This window comes from Lygodium microphyllum, chromosome 23, assembly GCF_053477565.2.
Source record: "Lygodium microphyllum isolate KBCC chromosome 23, Lygodium_microphyllum_v1.1.10, whole genome shotgun sequence".
Classification (NCBI taxonomy): Eukaryota; Viridiplantae; Streptophyta; class Polypodiopsida; order Schizaeales; family Lygodiaceae; genus Lygodium; species Lygodium microphyllum.
In genome coordinates this window covers 127333251-127336837 of record NC_141157.1, presented here as the reverse complement: position 1 = coordinate 127336837, position 3587 = coordinate 127333251, and the positions used below count along the sequence as shown (strand labels likewise).

General features: G+C 41.6%; 1 protein-coding gene across 1 annotated transcript; it reads left to right on the top strand.

The window, feature by feature from the left end:
• The first annotated feature begins 202 nt into the window (after positions 1–202).
• On the top strand, positions 203–3086 carry LOC148016728 (gamma-glutamylcyclotransferase 2-2-like). Its single transcript, XM_087664202.1, has 9 exons — positions 203–571; positions 1096–1304; positions 1394–1470; positions 1590–1643; positions 1731–1787; positions 1882–1919; positions 2020–2091; positions 2249–2328; positions 2423–3086. The coding sequence occupies exons 2-9, from the start codon at positions 1196–1198 to the stop codon at positions 2674–2676; spliced, it is 741 nt and encodes a 246-aa protein (XP_087520328.1). The 5' UTR covers positions 203–571; positions 1096–1195; the 3' UTR covers positions 2677–3086.
• The last annotated feature ends 501 nt before the right edge of the window (positions 3087–3587 follow it).

The following is a 3587-nucleotide window of genomic DNA, read 5'->3' as shown; positions in this document are numbered from 1 at the left end:
TATCACTTCACCAACACTATTGTAAGGTATACCATGTCCGTTTTATGAGTCTTTATTCCGTATACATATCAAAGGCATCACTGTCACCATCACTATTTTTTTATACAATTCCATTCTAAAGTGACTAATCTTTTTAATCGTTATCGTTAATCACATATCAATAAATAAGGCCAACAGGCATGGGATAAAAGAGGTCTCTTCCCCTTTTGTAATTCTCTCTTCGCCTGCTTCGCGTCAGGTGTACTTGCGCGATTCTTAGGGTTTGCTTCCATTTTCCGTCTCTGCTGTGGTGGTGGTGGTGGCTCTCTCTCTGGATCGCTCGAGACTCCCCCTCTTGTATCCATCTCACAGGTCTCCATTCGGCATAGTTGCGTTCTTCGTCTTCGATCTCTTGCTCCTGGTGCTGTCGATCTCCTGACCTACTGCAAATAGAGCTCCGATTTCGCTCGGAGGTCTTTTTAATCGGCCCTGCGATTCCTGCATTCCTCAAGACACATCGACATCTAAGCTCGTTCGAGTCCGGGATCAGTGGCTTGCACCCGTCAGCAGCAAAGGGACGGTGTGCAACCTGGTATGGACCCATGGTTCCTGCTGCAATTGGTCCAATAAATGCCCACATCTTTCCTGAATATGTTAGCATGTGTTTTTCCCCAGAATTCCCCAGAATTGCCTTTGCTTTGTCCATTCTTTGTCAGGCTCCCCATTCTCAACCGCACCAGCTAGGTGTGGTGTGCCGGCTGAGCAGAAACTCATGATGTTGAACACTACAGGGTAAAACAAGGGGAAACAGCCCCTTTTTCCACATGGAAAAATTGCCAAAAACTGCAACAAGAATTGTGTATGTGGAAAAATTGCCAAAACCTGCAACAAGAAATGTGTCTCCCTCTCTGATCTCTTTTTGGATTTGTGTTTTTGCATCTCTTGATCTCTGATGCCTGCCCAATGATCATTCCTAAATGTAGGTGGCATGCTTTCTGCATTGCCCCTATCTTCAGCCGTGCCATTAGTTACATAATTCAGATCTTTCCTGGCATTGTTAATGTGTTGTTTTTCCTGAAGGATAGTTTTTGAAATTACGTCTATGATCTGTACCAGGGACTAGCATTTACCTGCTGAGGAGAATTTCCTTTTCTCTTCTGGCTGCAACTGGCAGAAGTTTAAAGACTTTCTGAGTGATTGTTCTGTGGTGCTCAAAATGGTGCTCTGGATCTTTGGTTATGCCTCGTTGATCTGGAAAGCTGGGTTTGACTATGACGAGAGAGTACTAGGATATGTAAAGGGTTACAAGAGGGCTTTTCATCTTGGTAAGTAACAGTCGTGGAAGCCTTGTATTCTACCTGAGAGCCGGTAAATATGTTGCTGCTAACACTGCTCATGCCTCTTTTTTATGCAGCCTGCTTTGAGCACAGGGGAACCTATGATTTGCCCGCTCGGGTTGTAACATTAGAGCCTGATGAAGATGCTATCTGCGTAAGTGATCCTTTGGTCTTCTGCTATTTGCTTTTGTGTTAACATTGTGGTCAGGTTTTCACTTTTCCTTTGTGCGTTTCCCTCTTCTAATTGGCATTCTTTTAAATGTGTTACTCCAGTGGGGCTATGCTTACTGTATCAAGAGCGTGGAGGCAGCTGAAAAAGCAATGCAGGTGGGCTCATATCACTCATTACCTCTTTGGCCGTGCTAGTCTTGGGCTTTGTTTCTTGAGTCTTGACTTGTGACTTATTCTCTACAGTATTTGACGGTGAGGGAGAGTGAATATGACCTGATCAAAGCCCTTGATTTCTTCACGGTATGTATTAATTAAGTTTCATGTGCTTTGACTCGTAAGGGTTTGTTGCAAGGAAGTATCTGAGTAGTGTAAATTGTTGTATCCGTGTTTCCAGGAAGGGTCGCCTGACAAGTCTGAAATTGAAGTCCAAGTGTAAGCAATAGTACCTAGCCATGATTCTACTGGTATAAGGTAACTAGAACTATATTTGATTGTTCGTCGGTAAATCTCTTAAATTCTTGTGTTTGTACAGATTTATGTCCACTACAGACTCGAAACTAAACAAGTACTATCTGGGGTTTGCACCACGTGAAGATATGGCCTTGTGAGTGTCATTTGTGTTCTGTTTCATAATGAGCCTGAATGTGAAGCTGTTCTCTCCTTGTGAGTGTCATTTGTGTTCTGTTTCATAATGAGCCTGAATGTGAAGCTGTTCTCTTCGTTAACAATGGTTTAATTTCTTTCCTACTGCTTTGAAACAGACAAATTGCAAGGGCAACAGGTCCATCAGGCCCAAATTGTGATTATCTTTTCCGTTTGGTGGAAGCTTTGAGGGATCTTGGTAAGTGCTAAACATGCCAATGGGGATTTTGAGTTTTTGGTCTCTGTTTCTTTTTATTAGTGGATGATTCATTGTCTTTTTCCTTTCTGAGTAGGCCATGAAGATCTTGAGGTTGTGAAGTTAGCGAATGCTGTGAGAAAAATACTGTGTGAACTGCAGGCTCATGGTCATACTGCCCACAGCCTCTCTTCTAAGTCTCATGCACTGCTCTCAGCAGTAACTCAAGGCTCACCTCCCTTATTGTCCCAGCTCCAGCTCAACACAGGGGTCTCTGTTGTTGACCTTGGTTCATTGTCCTTGAGTCACACCCCCTGCAGTCCACGGCTTCTGAAGAGTCGGGCATTATGATAAAGGAAGCCAATGTTCAATTATTGTGATGATTGTGAAAAGACAATCATCTAAATGATTTAAAGATTTTGGTGAAGTGATATTTGGATTTTAACAGCAGCAGCATTCAAGCAACAATTGAATGATAAGGTGCATCTAACACAGACAACAGCAGTGTGTGGGGTGTCTGGGATATTGACAGAATGCGACTAACGGAGATAATATAACACTAGTGTGGAGTGCTCTGTTTTTAAGTGCTCTGCATGCCGGATCATCATTGGAAGTTTACAAATTTGTAAACCTGAGTAAGTGAAATCAATAGAGCCCCATCTTTTAATGGGAGTCCTATGTTAGACGCTCTACATTTGTGTAATTCAAGACAGTTTTGATGAAATATGGTGTTTAATTCTCCTTTAAAGTACATGCAGTTATACGAGGGTCAATCAACACGTGCAGTCTCTATATGCTCTCCGCCTGTAGATGGTGCCAAATATTTTTTGTAAATTTAAGGAGGGTTTTCCTGTACAGTCATTGTGGAGTAGATTATAGGTCCAAATCCCAATAAACCCAATACTAAATAGAAGCTGGAAATAATAAAACAGGCAGTATGATGTGAGCTGCCTCCGCACCATAGTGCTGGATACCTACATCGGTAACAGTGTCTCCAGTAATGTCTCTATTAGTATTAGTGCTCACGAAAAATGTTTTTAGGAACCAATGTAAAAATCCCCTAACCTTTAGATTGTTAGGGATTTTTTGAAGCTGGCTGATTTTAAAAACCTAATGCCCATATCTTCACTTTTTCACAAGGCAACATCTGATCTGAACCCTTTTTTTAACTTTTTCTCAAAACTCATAACTTCTAACTTTTAAAAACATCATATAAAGATGCTACATAATTGATTCCAAGATAAATTTTTTAATGTGACATG